The 20,636-nt window shown below is 37.5% G+C and overlaps 1 protein-coding gene across 2 annotated transcripts; it reads right to left on the bottom strand.

Annotated features, from left to right (window-relative positions):
• Positions 1–5,592: 5,592 nt before the first annotated feature.
• Positions 5,593–20,604, bottom strand: NPM1 (nucleophosmin 1). 2 transcript variants are annotated; one of them, XM_078066865.1, is made up of 11 exons: positions 20,405–20,604; positions 18,250–18,329; positions 17,512–17,631; positions 17,083–17,176; positions 16,649–16,755; positions 16,452–16,519; positions 12,249–12,306; positions 11,818–11,901; positions 11,023–11,124; positions 8,803–8,877; positions 5,593–5,949 (listed from the first exon to the last, which is right to left on the bottom strand). In XM_078066865.1, exons 1-11 carry the CDS (start codon positions 20,460–20,462, stop codon positions 5,911–5,913), a joined length of 885 nt encoding a protein of 294 aa, XP_077922991.1. In that variant the 5' UTR covers positions 20,463–20,604; the 3' UTR covers positions 5,593–5,910. The 2 variants fall into 2 exon arrangements, with proteins under 2 accessions (XP_077922991.1, XP_035925508.1); XM_036069615.2 differs by lacking the exons at positions 5,593–5,949; positions 8,803–8,877 and adding an exon at positions 9,672–10,010.
• Positions 20,605–20,636: the final 32 nt, after the last annotated feature.

Below are 20,636 nucleotides of genomic sequence, written 5' to 3'. Positions count from 1 at the left end.
GAAAATGGGCAATAAGTAAGGCAAGTCAAGAGATAAATTCTAGCCTATCAGTGCTTTGAAGAAAACCAATGGGATAGAGAATACCTCTTAGTAATATTTAGGCTAAGCCACAAAGGTGAGGAGAGCTAGCCACGCAAAGGAAAATTCCAAGCAAAAGACACCAAGTGCCTACAGGTAGAAAAAAGCTAGGTAACAGGCAGGAATAGCCAGGGTGAGTGGCAAAAGTTCAGGGTAAAAACAGGCAAATACTTGATCATGCCTCAAAGGCTCTCAGAGGCCAATAGGTAGTCAAAGGCCTTTTTTAAAGGGACTATTTATATACAATTTTTAAGTCTGTTTTAAGTGTGCTCAGAGTTTAACATAGATCTATGTAAACACCCCCCCCTTTTTTTTTTAGATCTTACTTACTTATTTCACAGAGAGACAGCAAGAGAGGGAACACAAGTAGGGGGAGTGGGAGAGGGAGAAGCAGGCTTCCTGCTGAGCAGGGAGCCCAATGAGGGGCCGATCTCAGGGTCTGGGATCATGACCTGAGCTGAAGGCAAAGGCCTTAACAACTGAGCCACCCAGACACCCTGTAAACACCTAAGGCATCCTTCCCACACCCATTGCTGGTCCCAAATTAACATTAATTTGTTGGCACTAGATACTAGTGTAATGTAAATAGAACCATGTATTATTGTGCTATTTTGTGTCCAGCTTTTGTTCAGTATGTTTTTGAGATTTCACCCTCATTGTTGCTTTTATCATTTAATTGCCAAGTAGTACTCAACAGTGTCTATGTACTATTATGTTTGGCAATTAGTCTATCAAAGGCTTTGAAACTAAGGGTCAGAATTAATTTGCTTTTCAAAAGCTTATCACAGGTGCTAAAGTAAAGAATGAACTGGAATGGTCCAACTATGGCAGTTGGGGGGCCAAGAAGGCTATTACCAGTCCAGGCAACTGTAGTTTGGGATGGATGACTGCATGCTACATCAAATTCCCAGTTGTAAGCTAGTAAACTTGCAATTTTCTGAGCAGATTCTCATCTGTAAACCCCCTTGTTGTCTTATGCGGGACTGAAAATTTAAAGGGAGTTGAGAATGTATATTGACTGCTAGTGCAATGGGATGCACGCTCCACAGGGCAAGTTAACGGTTTTGCTTACTGACTAATCCTAAACAACTAGACCTTTGGGACACAGTATGTAGTTAAATGTTTTAGATTCCTATCTTTTTCAAGTATGAAAGTAATATACAGCACAGCAACCTGACATTTTCTACTTTTCTCCAATTTAAGACTCACAAAATTCAGAGAGTTCTATAGAATACAAGTATTTTGGATACAGATAGGAGAACCTCCAGCCTAAGAACACAGAACAGAGCCTCAAGCCTTCAACAGGATCAAGTAGTTTAATAAGAGTAGACAGACCCTTAGCACAGACGAGGCTCTAAAATTTTCTCAAAACCAGCTCTTAGAACTTTCACAGCATTAAAGAGGACCTCTACTGCCAAATGCATGAGTCAGGGAGCAACTGGCTCTTTGGCAAGAACTGGCTGGAAGGTAGCCTTAGACTTTCTAAAATAACATTAACCCTTTATTGTTAACTATACCGGAGTTTTAAAAAAATTAAAACAAACTTTAATCCTTTATCTCCAGAGCCCAGACCACTACCTTTTATTCAGAGGCTCAGTGTATGTGACCCTCAACTTTTCTTGGGACAATTTCAAACAAAGCCCCACAACCTGGACGGTTTCTCTCCCTCATTAAGCTACTGGTTGTCAAGACCACATAGTAGCTTCTGCAGCTTTATGACACACTATAAACCTCATACTATTACTTGCATGGGTCCATTTAGAGTCTGATCTGCTCTCCCCAAATGGCCTTATTATGTTCTGTGGTTGAAATTTAAGGTAACACAACCTTACATGATTAAGGTATCAAATGAAAAGAAGCGTCCCTCAAGTTACCAAGTGCCATCACTGCCCTCCAAATGCTGACAATTCCCCATTGCTTTTCCAAAGGGTCTGATCTGATCATCCATAAAGTGAAGCTAATGAGCACCACCCACCCAGACAGTTCCTAATTGCCATTTTTTATTTTAAAAGATTTTGAGAGAGAGCAAGCAAGAGCAGGGGGAGGGGCAGGAGTGGGAGCAGCAGATTCCCCACTGAGTGGGGAGCCCCATGCAGGGCTCGATCCCAGGACCCTGAGATCAGAACCGACTGAGCCACCCAGGCATCCCTGCCATTCTCTACAAGAAATGGATCATTCCAGGTCTGAGAAAGAAAATGAAGATGAACCTGGAACATTTTCTCACTAGAAAGCAAGACACTATCAGACTACTAGAGTCTGTGATGGTAGGAACAAGCTTGAAGGGGACTCCATCAGCCAAAAAAGATATAAGAGCGAAATACCAATACATAAAAATCTGAATCCAAAGTACTTAATTAAAACTCACTACTTTCAAAAAAAAACAAACTCACTACTTTCAGAGGTTGCTAGAACATCAACCTATCATTCTGAAAATTGGTAAAGAACAGAACATTAAAACATGTTTTTCAAAAGTCAGGTAGAGGCAATACAAGTGGGGATTTTAAAGAAAATGCCTGCAAAATAGTGAATGGTATTGCTAAAGAACTAAGCCATTAAACATTCATATTCAACACTGGCTTAAGAAAGGGAAATATAGTTATTCCATCAAAAAGTACTTTAGGGGCGCCTGGGTGGCTCAGTTAAGTGGCCAATTCTTGATTTCAGTTCAGGTCATGATCTGAGGGTCTTGAGATCAAGTCCCTTTTTTCAGGCTCCCTGCTCAGTGGGGACTCTGCTTGAGATTCTTTCCCTCTGCCCCTCCCCACACCCCTCCCTGACTCCCTCTCTAAAATCTTAAAGAAAAAAAATTAGCACTAGGGGGACGCCAGGGTGGCTCAGTCAGTTAAGTGTCTGCCTCTGGCTCAAGGTCATGATCCCAAGGTCCTGGGATCAAGTCCCTCATTGGGCTCCTTGCTCAGTGGGGATACTTCTTCCTCTGCCTGCAGCTCCCCCTGCTTGTGCACTCACGGACCAAAAATTTTTTAAAGATTTTATCTATTTGTCAGACAGAGCAGAAGCAGGGGGAGCAGCAAGGCTCCCTGCTGAGCAAGGAGCCCGACGTGGCACTTGATCCCAGGACCTTGGGATCATGACCCTGAGCTAAAGGCAGACACTTAACCAACTGAGCCACCCAGGTGTCCCATAAATAAAATCTTCAAAAAAATTACTAGGGACAAAGGGAAATAATTTTTTCCTTATTAGTCTTAGAAAACTAAAAATGCTTTAAAATTTTTTAGTTTTCCCTAAGTACCTCAATTGTATGTTTTTTAGCAATTAAACCAATATTGATCTAAGTATGGCCAATCTCACTTAACAGTTTGCATTGCACAAAAGTGTTTTTTAAAGAAAGAATTTCTAGTCACAAGCCTAGGAGTTCAATTTTCAGATTACCATATTTTGTTGGCTGAGGTCAAGTACCAAGCACTATTAAGTGACTTTGGAGGCACAAGAAAACATGCCCTACCTGCAATCTTTTACAAAGATGGATCTGATCAGCTTAACTGAACGTGCAAGAACAGGACCACCAGTAAGGCCAACGGCTTTCCCTCAGAATGGGAAGTCCTTTCGGTTTTCCTGCTACATTAAGTACCCATCAGCTAAGCCCAACGGTTAACTTCTACACAAAGCAACTCAAATAATAAACCTATCAGACCCACATTTTGGTTAAGTCATTAAAACCTAAGTATACATCTACTTCTGAACATTTTAAGTAACTAATTACCTAATATAGTCCTACATCATCATATACTGTGATGTGAAACACTATCTAGGGAAGGAATGACTCATCTTTAATGTATTTATAGTTCTTAGTTAACACTCTGTGGCACTATTTAACACTAGTAACTTTTTCAAATTCATGTGCAGGTTAAGCATTTTAAGATTCTATGAATTTAAAGTAGATGATCTTTTAAACATTAAACATAAAAACATCCTTTAAAATAGACGTACTTTCCAGTGAAATTAAGAACAATGAACATTTACCATTTCCAACTGAATCTCCATTAAAATAAGATATAAAAGGAGAGAAGCTACAAGGACACCCTGCAGAGGAAACGGAATAATCAATGAAGGAAACCAAAACCTGAAGTCAATGACTAGAAGAGGCACCTGAAGCCTGGAAAGTGGGATTTAGAAAGACAGTACTGAACCAACCTTTCCCAACCTCCAAAAGTAAGCTTACTCAGAGCCCCTGCTGGGCTGACTCAGCCCCTAGGGCATCTCTGACTCTTTTGAGTTCAAGCCCCACATTGGATGTGGAGCCTACTTAAAAAAGTAAAAAAAAAAAAAAAGTGGTTGCTCTACCAAAACCATTCCAAAGATTAAAAGGCTGATATCTGCTCATTCCCATCAAAGTATTTTGAACTACAGCCTAATCAAAGAAAGCAATCCTCCTAATCAATGTAAGATAGGATAAAAAAAAAAAGTAAACAATACATGTGGTGAAAAGGGTTCCTTCAAACTTTAAATATGTCCCCAAACACCAAGGAAGAGCATTTAGAAGTTAATAAAACCAACACAAATTTGAAGACATAAAATAGTCCTTTCTCCTACTAAAGTTTAAACAAAGAGGAATGATGAAAAACATCCAACAGCATCAAACAAAAGGCCCAAGAACAGATAGAAGTTAAGCAGGAGAGCAAAATCTCCCAAGAACATGCCCCCAAACTGGAGAATCTGTGGAGAACAGACCCAGTCTACCCAGGTCCCAGAACAAGACAAATTATAAAATTTCAGGAAACCAGCAATAAGGGCAATCTTAATCAGTTCTCAGGAAAACTGGTCATATACAAAACAACGCATGAAAATGGCAATAGACTAAGCCATAAAGGGCACAATTAAAATTCTGAGGAAAAGATTTAGCAACACTGAATTTTATGTCAAAAATTGACTTTTTCAAGATTAAAAGTAGTCAGAAAATACTTCCTCCATATATTAGCAAACTACCTGGAGACACCACAGCGAAACAAGAGGAAGAATAGTAATCTAACCACAACCATCATGCAACTGGCACAGGGTAAAACAGATAAACGATGTCAAGGATTAGCCCCTGAATGTCCCCCTGTAACCACCACATGCAAATTAATCCTTTCCCTATGGATCTAAAAATGTATAAATTATGTGCTATTTTGGGCAAATTCAAAAAACAGCCAACAGAATTCATTTTCTGTTCTCGTTCAGATTAAGAACCCAAGTTGAGAAAAGCTGCTACAAGGTGTAAACATGCCACATTTTACCAGTAAAAACTGAGCTAACGTGGATAGGTGGTTTGACTGAACATTTGGAAACACGCTTGCATGGTCATAATTATCATGTTATCAAGAGGTGAGAAGCTTTAAACATTAAATGCTCACGAAAAATAGAAGGGTTAACTCTGAGAAGCAGAACTATTTGGAGGGGTAGGGCAAGGACTGCTTCTCAGCGGATTTTAGGGTATTATTTGACACTTTTAACTATGTACATTTATTTCTTTGACAAAGTATAAGAAGGGTAAATAACAGAAAAGAGAAACAGTGCTACTTTATTAAAATACTGAGTTTATTTCACATGTATATTTTTGTCTCCCCACCATTTCCATTTGTCTGACCACCACTACTACTATGTCCTATCATAACATTCCATACATACTTAAAACCAAGCAAAGGGTGGAGTTCCATCTTTAAAAACTAAACAGGCATTTTGGACAACACATTCTTGGCAATGGAACCTGGACAACATTTATCAGACACGGTAGGGAAAGTTCTCACTCTGCATTATAAAAAGGACAGCCAGATATCAACTGTTACAGAAATGAAATAAGACGGAAAATTTTAACAAACTGTTTAAACTATTTTCTTAAAGAGACTTCCTCCACTGCCAGAGATCTTGAATAGCCTGGAAAAAAAAAAGAAAAGAAATGCAGTTAAAGAACCACAACACTTCATAGACACCAATAAATTAAACCATGTCTCTTTGTACAGTTCAACATATCTATTTTTCATCCTACCACCAAAAAGGTCCACTACATAATTAAGAACTGATTTCAAGTAAATTTATACTCAGACATAATTTAATTTCAAATACTTCAAATCAGACATAAAATCATGTGAATCTTTGTAAGCAGAGTCAATGGTACTAGTATGTATGTAACAGCTTAGATAAATGAAATTCAAGAGTAGAGAGGCCAGTTTGGCCAATGTCATCTGCTTTAGGGCTGCCAGATTTAGCATATAAAAATACAGCACACACAGTTAAACACATTTATTTCTAAGCCTATGGAATACATACTAAAAAATTATATTTACTCGAAACACACCAGATTAACTACTCAGACTTGTTCTTATCTGGGTTTGTTAAATCACTTAACACCAATCTTCCAAGACATAATCTGCTTTTCCATTCTTAAAATCTAATGATTTAATGTGGTCTACTGACAGAGAGTATCCCTGTCCATTTCTATGTCCTCCTCTGACACATAATGAAATCTACACTTGTTCCCATGCTAGTATTAACATCCATATAAAAGAATCATTCTTTAAATATGACAGTCTCAGTTAACTAGTTATTAATTATCCACTTCACGTTGGCATTTCTTTTCCTATTCATAAATAACATTCTTTTTCATCTTGAGATGACTGGCTGGCTCAGTTGGTGGAGCATGTAAATCTTGATCTTGGGGTTGTGGTTCAAACCCTGTGATGGATGTGAGGGTACTTTAAAAAATCTTTGAAAATATAAATAAAAATAGTCTTGATATTTGTCAATTCTACAGGATTCAACAAGTTCCTTTAAACAATGGAGTGTACTTCAGTGAGTTTTTTGAAATTCTCTGAATTTACATAATCCTACTGCTAAACATATTTAAAACTATATATAAGAAATAAATAGACTTTATTCAATGAACATTTAAAAATGTCACTAAGAACATTTGGAGTCTTTTCTTCAAAAGTAGGATTTCAGTGCTTCAGATAGATAGGATTCTCTCAACTATTATTCAACCACCACTGGGTTTCAAACACAAGAGAACTGAGTATCAAATGTAAGTAACTCTCACAAAAACCCTCCCTCCGTTCATTCAGTTCAATATAAGTGTTTAAGAACAATCACATGACACTCCAGTCAAAAGAAACATCAGATGTCACTTGAATAGTACTATGTAGAATGAGGACAGCAAAATACCTTTTGTAGAATCATCACTGCTTTGAGTAAACATTGTATCTTTACATAAATATTCACCAAAATTTGATCTGTCATTTCTCCACAAAAAGCAGTACAATTGTTTTCATTAACTCTTAATTCAAGAGCTTCTGCAAAGATTTGCTAGTATTTAAGTCCCATCTGGAAGGGATTTTACTAGCCAAATCCTCATAAGCAACTCTTTTTCACAAGAAAAATTACACAAGCAATGGAAAAATTTCTTTATACGTTGTAACCTTTATCTGTGGGTATGCTGTAAAAACAGGCATTTAGTTTTGATAATCTCTGTAACAGTAAACAGAACTACTTTTTAATATTGCAGAAATTTCACCCTTGCACTTGAAAATAGGCTTTCAATTTTAGACTCAGAAAATACTTCTGAAGGCAGTGAGTTCAGTCATTTCAGCTGCCAAGACTGATAATACACTGTGTGGAAGGCCTTTACAACTTTGGTTATTTTATCTTCCCCTGAATTTTTCTTATTCACAAATTATATTTCACCACTTTCTTTGGTACTAGTGGGAGAAATCATCTGTCTTATGCTTCCTTGTTAGTAATGCTGGTTTACATCTTACTTTCCACTATGCAATACTGAACTAACAATTGCATATTGTGGTTTCACAAGGATTTTTGTTTAACAAATGTCCACTACTCAGAAAATTCACACTTGCATTTTGGGGTTCAAACGTACACAAATAGCAACCAGAAGAGTGTAATATTGAATTTCATCGCCATGTCAATAAAGGCTGAACTCAACAATAGTAAACAGTGTTCAAACACTTCAAAGGGTTTCAAACTGGAGAAAAATAAGTGCTGCCATTTAAGTCATCTGAGTACTAAATAACTGGCAGAAAATTAGCTCAAACTGACAAAGTTCTTCATTTACTGAAAAAAGTTGAGGCTTAGGGGTTGACAAAACCATTTAACACAGAATATTCTGTATATACAAGACACCTAGCAACCTTACCTGTTTTTACATTTTCCTTTAAAATCTGAGTCAGCAACCATAAATAAGACAATAAAAATGCATGAATTTTTTTCTATTGACAAAATAATGTGTAAGAAATACAAAACTTAACAGCTGACTCAAACTAATATACTGAGTACTAACTACAATTTGGCTTCTTGCTTCCAGATTTTACACTTAGGTTGATTTTAGAAAAATGTGCTTCCCCTAAGACCTATGGAGAAAATGGTCTCTGCCAATGCACAAGAAAGCAAAAGTCCAGACTACCTCAAGTACTCAAATGGAGCAGCAAGGAAAACCACAGAATACTCCCTTACCCAACAGAGTACCAAAAGTAAAAGTGAGTTCAGTAACCAAGAGGTAATTTACCAACTATATAAAAAGCTGAGAAAAACGTACTTAAAGAGTCGTCTCAATCTCTGCCAACTAAACTCTTAAGTTTCCATATATTTAATCTGAAGTACTGTCTGTGGTTAGGAACCTTTTAAAAGAAGCCAACACTTAAAGAAACTAAAAGAATTATAAATAAATAAATCACAATAAAATATTTGGATTTGGTCATGTCTCCTGAAAACTCAGGTTACCTCTTGGTCAGTCATCCGGAAGCAATTCTTCACATAATTGATGAACTTGGCTTCCACTTTGGGAAGAGAACCACCCTAGGAGACAAAAGCATTATTAAGGGTAAGTACAGAAACACTGTTTTTGAGATATTATGAAATTCCTCACAGATTTTCATGCTATTACATGAATCATTGGTTCATTCCATATCCATTCAACTCTTTCATCTCAATACTTTGTTTTTAGGCCCAGAAACACCTACTGGGCAACAATATTTAGAACCTAGGCCTTTCATTAAGGAGGGCACAGTGATGTAACGAGCATTGGGTATTACAGAAGACTGACTAATCACTGAACTCTACTTCTGAAACTAATAAATACGCCATATGTCAATCAATTGCATTTAAATAAAAGAGGGAGGAAAAAACCTAGATCTTTCATAGTATTCCCATATTGATAGGTTTGTCAGTTTTAAATTCTCTCCAACCACTCTAAAAATACAAAATATAAGCTACACTTGAGATTCTTCAGGCACTCAAATGTCAATTTGATTGCCTACTCTATTATATACCACCCAGAACCAAATACAAATGTATACCCCCCCTTTTGAGTACCATATACAAAGAAATCAACATTGTTTATCACTTAATACTTACTACTTCTGAATGATCTTATTTAACATACTAAGTATATCCTCTTTGTTTCCTCTTTTGATAACTAAATTTTAAAATCTTCTATGCATTTTAAAAGATCAAGGTTTCAGAATGCCAAAGAAATCATGGCATAAAATAGGCTAGTGATCAGAGGTATGCTGTAAGATCCTTAAATTGCCTCTATAATCTAGAAAATAAACCTCACTGTAATTTCCATTTTTAAATTATTGTCACATACATTCTTATTTGATTCATTAAAATATTTATTGAGCAGCTAGGGAGATACAAAAGTGATTAAAACATTGTCAAAAAGGTGAGGCAAATGCACACATCATAGAAAGCCAAGTGTAAGGGGTCACTGAAGCACAGCAGTCAAAAGAAAAGTGCTTTGGGAGATCAAGAATGAGATTGCTTCCAGCCTGGAAGGGGGTGTGGGTGGGTGGCAAATCAGGAAAGGGGATCTGAGACTTCAGTCTGGATTGTTGATGACAGTCAGTATGGACTATATTTGTCTCTCCTTTTTCTCTCCCCAGCTTTGGGTTTAATTTACCAGTAGTGCCCAGGACTGTTCAATTCGCCTGTAATTAAACCAAGGAGATAGGACCATATTAAAATGCGGGGGGGGGGAATCTAAAAGATGTCATTTTAGCACTGTATGCAAGGGATAAAAATAAAGCAGTGATACTGGAAGCTAGAAAGGTATACAGTAGTACTAAAGCAAAAACACACACATTCTGGTTCTAAATGTTATTTTTCCAATTGACTCTTCACTGCACAAGGAAATCTACTGAAGCCAGGTTAAAACTTAGCACAGGAAAAACAGGGGGAAAGGAGTCACCAACTTTTCCTCACCATCCCATCCCACCTTTACTCTCACCAATTGGGGTCTTATATTTTAACTCACAAAATTATAGCTTTTTTCAAATGTTTCAAGACATTTAAACTGTTTATTCTGTATTATTCTACAAGTCCAAGTTCACTAAGGTTTAGTAAGTTTAGTTTCCCAATCAATAAGCAGCAGGATGAGAGCTAATTTCTTCTCACATTTCCCCTAAGACACAAGGCAACTAAATGTAAGCATATCAAAGATTCAAGATATCACATATATCGACCAGTAATATCTTAGTATAAAAAGCAAATAGAAAGGACTCAAATTTGCTGGAAAATGTTTGACTAGAGTCAGTCATGAGTATTTTTTAACTATACCAACAAGCAACCAGACGGTCTCCACTTTTCCAGAGGCTTGCAATTTTATAAAAGACTCAAACGCCCTCTGCTGGTTCTGTAGCATCTTACAACCAAAAAAAACAAGCAAAGGAAACTATCGAACTAAAGTCAGAATGAATCTTAAAACTTACTTGTATTTCTTTTATTAAAAAAAATAAAATATACATAAATTCAAGTACACACACAAAAAATCATGATTAGAAATGAATATAAAAAACAATCCATTTCTGAAAACAAAACAAAAAGGGGCAGGTATATAAAAAATAAAAAAACAATCTAGTTCCAAGCCTTCACAATGGTTATTATTTTAACAAAGGAAGGAATAAACCTATCTAGTTTTTCAGGAAAGGTCCTTTTACTCACTTTTTCTATACTTGCTTGCATTTTTGCTTTAATGTCTTCTACAGAACTAGGTCCTTTTGGTGTTTTGGGCGTCTTTTCCTGTTTTTTGAAAGATTCTTGACCCTAAAAAAAAAAAAAAAAAGGTGAATTTCAAAAGGTCCTTAAGAGTACAGCTCTTTTAAGACCCATCCCCTATCTACCTGGATTTTCTCAAGAAAATCACTCTTATTTACAATCCTTCCTTGTAAAATGTACACAACCATAGTCACATTATTTTAATGTCTGAACAATAATTTTTTAACATCATCCCTTAAGAAAGGAATAGGAATAGTTTGAGCTTGCTTTTATATTTCACACCAGATCAGTTCTACACTTAAAAGGTTTCAAAATTGAAACCCAAAGGCCCCAAGAATGAAGCAAGTAAATGCAGCTTGAAATGCCTGAGGCCCATCTTGTAGCTTCTAATGATCTCCAAGCCCATGTACTGTGGTTCTTTTAAGCTGTTAAGATTCTAACACACAGCCAGGGTTGAAAAACTGCACTATGCCATAAAATAATACTTTCAACCAACTCCTTACAGGACACAACTGTTTGTAATGCAATAAAAATCTTTCTGTTGGCATCCTCCTCCACTAGAATGCCAGCAGTCATACATCTAGACAATAATTACCAGCCAGCACACTTTAGCTCTTTGAGACACCAATTACGAGTATTCTCCAAACAATGTCAAATTTCAGACTAGCTTCTTTCATAGGAGAATTTTTAATTTTTCTAACTGCTTCAATGAAAGCTGTGTTTTTGTATGTTGCCACTTACTTTTGTTCTTGGTGTTGATGGTTTTGAGTCTTTTCCATTCTGGTTTGATTTTTGTGCATTTTTGGCTGGAGTATCTCGTATAGACTGCAATTAGAAATTAATCTTAATCAATGCCCTCCTACACAACAGACATGAGTGCAAATAAAACTTACCCAAACCACATAACAAAAGCAGCAGTCAGGCTAAGACAAAACAGTCATTCTGAACTAACAAAGTGGGAGAAGGCCACATGGATAAAAATAGATCGTTCTGCACTACTAGGAAAGTTTTTAGGACGAAAACCCTACTCAGGACTAATTTAAGTATGAGATCATCAACTCCTCCCAAGCCGGCTTTCGTTAATTACAAAACAAGTGAAAAGCACTAAAAAATCTCCATCATTTCTGTTATTAGTTATTTCTGACAACCTCATACCATTGTATCCTACTTACTTTCTTTACTGGAGCCTTTTCTTCAGCTTCCTCATCATCAAAATCATCATCATCATCACTACAAATGAAATGAGTCATTATTACTGATTCCATGCACTCATAAGCCAAAAAAGCATATGTAGAAATTGGATGAACCTACAAGTTTAAGTCAATCAAGACATTAAGAACTTTCATACTTTTGGGGGATTGATTGACAAAAGATTTAGAAGCAGGATCTTGAAGAGCTATTTGCATGTTCATCTTCATTACAGCATTATTCACAATTTCCAAGAGGTGGAAGCAACCCAAATATCCATTAACAGTCAAACACATAAGAAAATGTCATATATACAACTAATGGAATATTCAGATAATTTTGATAGTTATTATTACAATATTCAGATTTGTGAGAGAGCAAGCAAGCATAAGGTCCGGGTGGGGGGGGGGGGGGTCTATCTCAAGACCCTGAGGATCATGACCTGAGCTGAAACCAAGAGTCAGACACCTAAACAACTGAGCACCACCCAGGGGCCCCTGGAATATTCAGTTTTAAAGGAAATCCTGTCCCATGTTAAACATGGATGAACCTTGAGAACACTTTGTTAACTGAAACAGAACAGTCACAGAAAGACACATACTGTATGATCCCACTTAATGAGGCATCAAAAGTAATCTTTATAGTCCTTATAGAACCCAAAAGTAGATTCGTGGTTGCCAGGGGCTGGAGAATGGTGGAAATGAGGGGTTTTCATTCAATGAGTATTATTTTCAGTATTACTAGATGAAAGAGTTTAAGATCTACTACAACATGAATATGGTTAGCACTCCTGAATTGTACACTTAAAAAATGGTTAAGATGGTAAATATTGTATTCTTTTACAACTAAATGAATGAAAATAAAAATTGGAGGTCGCAGTTTGAAGAAATTAAATAGAAACACATCTTATGTTCACAGATCAGTGGAAATATTCTTACTAAGGTGGCAACTCTCCAAATTAATCTACAGATTCATCATAATCCCTAAGAGTCCCAGCTGGCTTCTCTGTAGAAATTGATCCTAGAATTTGTATCAAAATTCAAGAACCCAAAGCAGCCAAAAACAATCTTGAAAAAGAGCAAAGTTGGAGGATTCACTTAAGTGTTTTCAAAAGAAACCCCCCCAAACTACAAAGAAACAGAAATCAAGATGTTTTACCAGTGTTTAAGGATAGACCCACATCAATAGAACTGAAGAGTCCAGAAATATACCCATATATTTATAGTAATTATTTTCAACAACAGTGATCAGACTGTCAATTCAATGGTGAAAAAAGTCTTGACAAATGGTGCTGGGACAACTAGAAATCTACAGGCAGAATTTAAGTTGGTTCCCGTAACCACACCACACAAAAATGGATTCAAAATGTATCAAAGATCTAAATATAAAACATAGTAAAGGTTTCAGAAGATTTGGCAATGGCTTCTTAGGTTTAATACCAAAAGCACAAGCAGCAAAAGAGAACGAACTTCACGAATCATTAAAAACATAAAAATTTAAGCTAATGTGCACATACAATGTGACCACTATATGGTCAACTATGCTTCAATTACAAAGAAGGCAATAAAGAAATAAACTTTTGTGCAAAGGATACCACTCAACAGTGGAAAGACAACCCACAGAATGGGAGAAAATATTTGTGAATTTTACCTGATAAGGTGCTTGTCCCAAAACATAAAAAACCTCTTACAACTCATATCATCAAGACAAGTACTAGTAATGCTACAACATGCATGATTCTTAAAAACTCAAAGACAAAAATAACACATTGTATGTAGGATTCCATTTACATGAAATACCTAAAATAGGCAAATCTATAAAAGACAAAGTACATTAGTGGTTGACTAGAGCTGGGGAATATAAACGGTTATAGTATGGTTACTTTTTGAGGAAATGTTCTAAAATTGTGATGACTGCACAACTGTGCAATATAACTAAGAACCACTGAATGGTACATTCTAATTCTAAATAGGTGAATTAGGAGGAAAAATCTAATCTGAGAAATCCATGTAAGTATTAGCTAATAGTGGATCTAGCTCATGTTTTAACTACTTCACAAACCTAACTTTTATACTAGCCAAAATGTTTTTCTTTTCCACATTACGTAGTCTCTAAATTTAAAACAGGAGCAACTTCATCTCTGTGCACCAAAGAAAACACCCATCTTTCCAGAACTGGGGTAAATTTAATATGATGGCCTAATATCATGTAGTACGTGTAAAGCTATATATACACACACATACATATAGAGTCCTTTATTTTAAGGTGATTCTGTCAATTTTGACTGTAGAACCTAATCCCTGTATGTTCCTCCCCACACTAGAAACAAGGTAACAAGGATTTCTATAAAACCAATTATCAGTTTTATTTAACTATCCCTACCTATACATTTATCTGACTACCCACCCTTTTTTCCCTTATAGGACAATTTGGACCTTGACTAACATCTATATATATATTTATTTCATTCCTCCTGCACTACCAAACTTAAAGACAACTTAGAGGGAACATGGAAGAACACAAAACTATTCTACACTGTGGTTGTATCAGGAAATATACCCATTTTAAAGACCGGGAATCTTTCAAAACCCAAGCAGAATCAAGATAACCATCGGGTCCTACTCCAAAGCCTTCCTAGGAGGGATTATCTCCTCACTGAATATGCTACTGGACATAAACAGTAAACCTACACAAAGGTAATTTAAAATCAAGGACTAAATAAAATTCAAATTTAAGTACATACACCATCCATATTTCTCATTTGTTTTAAGTCCATTTCCCATTCTTCTCTTGGGGTATATCATTTTAATTCTGACTAATGATAACTATTCTCAAAAGTAGTTAACAGTAAAACACCAACTATACTGTTTTAAGTCTGACATGCAAGTAATCTTGAATTTTTTAAGCATTCAACTCTGTCTTTTCCTACTTTCTGCCTTCAACTGTCATGCTCAAAGGTCTTTTTTAAGAACTACCAGCTTGGCTAGTTGAAGTTACTGAAAACTTAACTCTCATATTTGATCATTACCTAGTATGTGTTTGATCAGCCTTTCTTAGATTTTATTTGAATTGTGTTTTCAATAAATACATATGGACCAACCTGGGAACTCAGGAACAAAGCTGAGAAGTAATTAAAAGTTCAACTTATCAGAAGTTACTATTATTGCACATAGGAAAGACCAATTACAAATAGCATTTTATTCTGTAGTGTGCACGTAACTCTACCTTAGCCTGATCAAGTTTAATAAATCAATCATCAAATTGTTTCCAACCAAATTTTAAATCCTCCTCGAAAATCTTAATCTTTTTTAAAGATTTTATTTACTTGTGAGAGAGCACGAGAGAGAGAGAGAGAGAGAGAGAGAGAGAGGGCACGAGCAGGGGGAGGGGCAGGAGCAGCAGATCCCCTGCTGAAGGGCTTGATCCCAGGACCCTGGGGGATCATGACCAGAGCAGAAGGCAGAGGCCCAACAGACTGAGCCACTCAGGCACCCCTTCTTGATCTCTTTTAGAAGAATCTTACTTTATCAGTAAAGACTGAAGAACCATGAGCCAAAATCCTTTATGGGGGGAAAAAATCAAGTGACAACTTAAAAAATGAATGTAGCTGGAACCATTCGGATGCTTTCTACCCAACCACTTAGGATATACTATTCAATAAAAAAAGTACCAGGGCGCCTGGGTGGCTCAGTTGGTTAAGCAACTGCCTTCGGCTCAGGTCATGATCCTGGAGTCCTGGGATCGAGTCCCACGTCGGGCTCCCTGCTCAGCGGGGCGTCTGCTTCTCCCTCTGACCCTCTTCCCTCTCGTGCTCTGTCTCTCATTCTCTCTCTCTCAAATAAATAAATAAAATCTTTAAAAAAAAAAAAACTTAAAAAAAAAAAAAGAAAAAAAGTACCAGCAGACTTGTTATCATAGGTTCACTAAATCTTCTTCAGAAAAACGGTGTATCTAGTCAAATACATTTGGGAAATGCTGCATATTCTTTTGAAAATTTGCAATACACTGCAGCGTTTTAAAGGCTCTTAATCCCAAAAGTATTCTTTAATTCAGCTATTTTAATTCAAAGTGACAACCACAGACCACTTACCCTTTAATTGTATTAATTTCACAGGATGCCTGCAGTAATTAATTTTCATAAACTACTCCCCATACAACTGTCAAGCTTCTAAAAGCATACTACTTACTCTTCGTCATCATCGTCATCATCGTCATCTTCATCATCATCTTCATCAGCAGCAAGTTTTACTTTTTTCTTAAAAAAAAAAAAAATATATATATATATATATATAAAAATATACACACCCATATAATCATGATTAAGTGCTGACCTTAATCACAAAAGTAAAGGCCAGAATACGATATCCGCAGTAATTTCACCTACCTGTGGAACCTTGCTACCACTTCCAGGGGCAGAACGCTTTCCAGATATACTAAGGAGTTTCACGTCCTCTTCCTCTTCATCTTCTGACTCTGCATCTTCCTCCACAGCTAAAATAAAATTTATTAGCCGCTATTAAAACTCAACCAACAAGCAAGAACTCAGAAAAAAGGGGCATTAACATACAGTAATGAGCATTTAAAAACAAAGACTCTACTAGAAAAACAGCAAATTGGGAACAGAAATTTTTTACAAAGTACTTTTCAGGGCTAATATTCTACTAGATCTTAAATGCAAAAAAAAAAAACTTTTCCAATTATTTCCATTTGAACAATTACAAAAATAATAGTATTAGAACTAAGCATACTTTTCAAATTTCAAATAGGGAACAAAACAACTGCATTTGAGAATAGATAGCATAATACATAATAACATACCTACTAAGTGCTGTCCACTAATATGCACAGGCCCTGAACCACATTTCAACCGTAAGACCACAGGTGGTGTTATTTCAAAGCCCCCAAGAGAAACCTAAAAAGGAGAAACTTCTAAGGTTAAAGGTTTGGTATAAAAACCTGTTCACAACAGACTTAGAAAAATGTTTGCGTTAATAGGCATTACAGGCAAACTCATAAGCCAAATGAACAAACCAGTGAACCTGTTTTTCCACTTCTGACAAACAAGTAGCAAACCACTATGTTCAAGAGTGATCATTCAACACCACAGTGACAGAAGACGCAGCTACTGCTACTAGAAGAACCAAAGGAAATTCCTCCTTCTAAGTCCTTGGTGTAGCCTAAATGACATCTACTTTAATCCAATACAATTAGACCTTGACATAAAACCCAAAGTTTAAGTGCCCTTACCGTTGGCTGTACAGACATTTTCAAAGTTGCCAGTGTGACTTTAATTGGACTGCCTTCATAATTCATTGCCTCTGCTTCAACAATGTGCAATTCATCCTTTGCACCAGCTCCTAAACTGACCTGTGAACAAAAATAGTATTTCAGCTTAAGTTTCTATTTTATAATCCCAGTATTTGTCTTCAAAAAAAAAAAAAAGCAATTATAAACCTATTATTACCACTGATAGAAAACTAATTTGTGCATTTTCTTCAAGTTTTATGTCACCTTGCCAATCAGAAAACTAATTTGTGCATTTTCTTCAAGTTTTATGTCACCTTGCCAATCAATTTCTCATACTTGACACATTTGAACAAATGCATAGAAATATATTTGATGGCATAGTTGTAGGTATCAACTACCCACAGTATGGATCCCTTAACATTTACTGGCCACCTACCACAAGTTAGGCAATAAGGCTACAGGCCTTACTGGGGAGTACAAAAAAGATTCATCGCTGCCCTAAAGGGTTTTATACTGCAGCTAAAGAAGCAAAGTACATAAATATGGAATGATGAACAGTAGTGTGACTGAACTTCACATGATTACCAAACGAGAGGTAAAGATGCCAAGTTTTATACCACAGGTACATTATCACGTATATACAATACTCAGTTATGAGATATTATGAAAGTGTTAAGTTGCACAAAAAGGAATAAGCTGATATCAAGAAAAGTAGTGTAGTTTGGAAAATTGAAGTACCGTTCTTAAAGATAACTGGTGCTCATTTTCATCATTATCCACCTTAAAGTGATAATCCTTGTCAGCCTTTAGTTCACAACCTGTAATGAAGGAAAAAAAAACAAAAAACAAAAAATAACACTGAAAACTTAAAGGAAGACAACCAAAAAGGTAACAGTTGTTTTGTGAACAATTTTCTACTGTACTAGATACCAGAAAGCAAGGCAGAAGTAGCTATTCCTGGATTTCTTAAACACAAATGTCTGTAAACATCAAATAACATCCACACACAGCTTTATAAATTCCACTTTCCCACTATACTATTTCATTTTCAACTACACTAATTACCGTTTTTAGGTGGAAACAGGCTCAAAGAGCTAGTAAATCTGGAACTGAAACCAGTATCTGAAACTAAGTCTAATGTACAGTATTGACAGAATCCTACTGTTTAAAAAGATGAATTACCTACCTAAGCACCCAAGAGAAGTGGCAAATTTAGAAATGAGAATGGTTACACGAACACCTACATGAACAGTTTATATTTCCAAGAGAAAAACCAAATGTAAAAGAACCAAAACTTGCTACAGGGGTCAGTATCCCATCTTTGAAATTAACAGAAATGATGTACATTAAATTATCCTCAGAAATTATATTTAAGAATAGATATATCCTAGGAATCTTTCCAATAGAAAAGATTACCACAAAAATACGGTATAAACTGATCAGAAACCTGGCTATTCAAAAGGGTTAGGAATTAAAAAACCTTAACATATAGTGCAAGTTATCTACTCCCATTCCATCAAAAGGCAAGTTGTTTGAAGTACCATCAGAATAATTTTAATTAAATGATTCCATTTAATTGCCATCTAACAGTTACGGGTACAAAGATGCCTAAATGTTATCTCAGTTAACAAATATCAGCATGATACATAAAGAAACAAATGTGGGGCAGCATTTGCACTTAACTTCAAAGCCTGACAAAGATAGGGCTTACAGTTAATTTCATTAACACTGAAAACTAAAGCTGGCCTCTTTCTACTATGGTACTGCGTTCTGGAGAGGGGAGGGAAGATTCCAAAACAGTACCAGCTCTTATTGACCCAAACTGAACCCTACACACATTTCCCATCTTTTCAAAAAAGCTGTTTGCTCAACGCGGCACAGAAAGCTGTTTCCACCAGCCTCCCCTCCATAAATACATAAAGCACCAGCTCTAGAGGCAAGGGTCTTGGTTTAGATCCATCTAGTCTCTATTTCCCTACAAGTACCACCTTCGTTAAGTCACTTCAGTTCTGAGCATCAGTATCGTCATCTGCAAAGTGGGCTAATTCAATCTCCCAATGTGAGATTAAAAAAAAGTGCTCTATAAATGAGAACTGCCATCATAGATATTAAGCACTGAACAAAGACTTCCAGAATCTTGGCTCTACTAGCCACTTCACCCAACATTTCCCGCCCAAGAGCTTCAGTTAAGCCCCAGGATGCCAGGCTCCGGGGTGACAAGACACCAAGGAGACCCGGATGTATTGCCCACACCCCCTCCTTCCCCCAACCACGTGGCAACCACGTGCTCCCAGCGGTTGCGGCCTCCTCACGCCCGGCCGCGCCTCCCCTCCCCCCGCAACCGGCCGAGGCACCGGGGCTGAATTTCGGCGCTAGAGCTCCGCACTCTTGAAGCCTGAGGACAACACCAGGCTCTAAATACCCTTTTCCCCCAGAAAGTAAGGCCATGCCCCACACCACGGACTCCCACAACCTCCAGCACCAAGCCTGGGCCCAGCATCAAAGACACCAGCCAGGAAATCACAAGCCTACGAAATCACAAGCCCGAGAAAAAATCATGCCCGTGGCTCTACCGCGTGCCCCCAGGCAAAGCCGAACCCTCAGCCTGTTGGTTCTAGGGCCTGGTTACCTCAGGCCCTGGGCCTCGGATCGCTCCTGCCCCAGGCTTCAGGCCGCCCCTCCTTCCACCGCTTCGAGCTCCAGCTCTCCTCTCCTGACCTCCTATCCTATCTCTTAGGCTGCAAGGCCTGGGCACCTCGCTTCCCTCCCTCAGGCCTCTAGTCTGCCTAGCTTTCCCTACCAGCCCAGGCCTCAGGAAGATTCCCGCCCCCCCCCCCACCCCGCCAAAGCCACCAGGCCCTGCTCGGCCTCGCCCCAACCCCCCAGCACTTACCGAAAAGATAGTTCTGGGGCCTCAGGGGGCTCATGTCCATGTCCATCGAATCTTCCATGGGGTGGTGGCACGCACTTAGGTGGAAGAGAAGGCGGACGGAGATAAACGACTACTGTTCCACACAACAGCCGCGCAGGACGGAATCACACCAGGGAAAGGACGCGGGCTCCCTGCGCACATATATAGCATCGTGAAGATCTCGCGAGAGCTTCCTAAGTCCCGTCTCCGCGCG

The sequence above is a fragment of the Halichoerus grypus genome, chromosome 2 (assembly GCF_964656455.1).
Source record: "Halichoerus grypus chromosome 2, mHalGry1.hap1.1, whole genome shotgun sequence".
In the NCBI taxonomy this organism is placed as follows: domain Eukaryota; kingdom Metazoa; phylum Chordata; class Mammalia; order Carnivora; family Phocidae; genus Halichoerus; species Halichoerus grypus.
This window is presented reverse-complemented; position numbering and strand designations above follow the sequence as displayed.